This window comes from Pundamilia nyererei, unplaced genomic scaffold (genome assembly GCF_000239375.1).
Source record: "Pundamilia nyererei isolate P.nyererei 1_Seehausen unplaced genomic scaffold, PunNye1.0 scaffold00044, whole genome shotgun sequence".
NCBI lineage: Eukaryota > Metazoa > Chordata > Actinopteri > Cichliformes > Cichlidae > Pundamilia > Pundamilia nyererei.
The window spans coordinates 886,817-887,107 of record NW_005187445.1 but is presented as its reverse complement, the minus strand read 5'-3'; the positions used below and the strand labels follow the sequence as shown (position 1 = coordinate 887,107).

The following is a 291-nucleotide window of genomic DNA, read 5'->3' as shown; positions in this document are numbered from 1 at the left end:
CTGCTGAGACATGTCTTATTTTGGATGAGATTGTCACTGTTGATGTTGGCCAACCGTGGGGATGTGAGGAAAAGGAGGACCTAGGCGCGGAGCTCTGAATGCAAGCAGTGCGTTTATTTACAGTGAATGGACAATAACAATAAATCCTCAGTGCGTTCCTGACTCCCGTGACATGTCCTCTTCCCAGTGCTAGTGTTCCTTGTCTCCGCTCCTCAGTGTCTGAGCACCCTGTGCTCGCTTCCCTCTCGTCTCCACGCTTCTCCTGCGGAAATAGCAAAGAGGCAGCCATAA

General features: G+C 50.9%; 1 protein-coding gene across 1 annotated transcript in view; it reads left to right on the top strand.

The window, feature by feature from the left end:
- Positions 1 to 291, top strand: part of LOC102198698 (translocase of inner mitochondrial membrane 17B) — a 2,899-nt gene extending 2,608 nt beyond the window's left edge. Inside the window, exon 4 of the mRNA XM_005731816.2 lies at positions 188 to 291. Coding sequence (XP_005731873.1) covers positions 188 to 291 — 104 coding nt within the window. The remainder of the gene's footprint in view (positions 1 to 187) is intronic.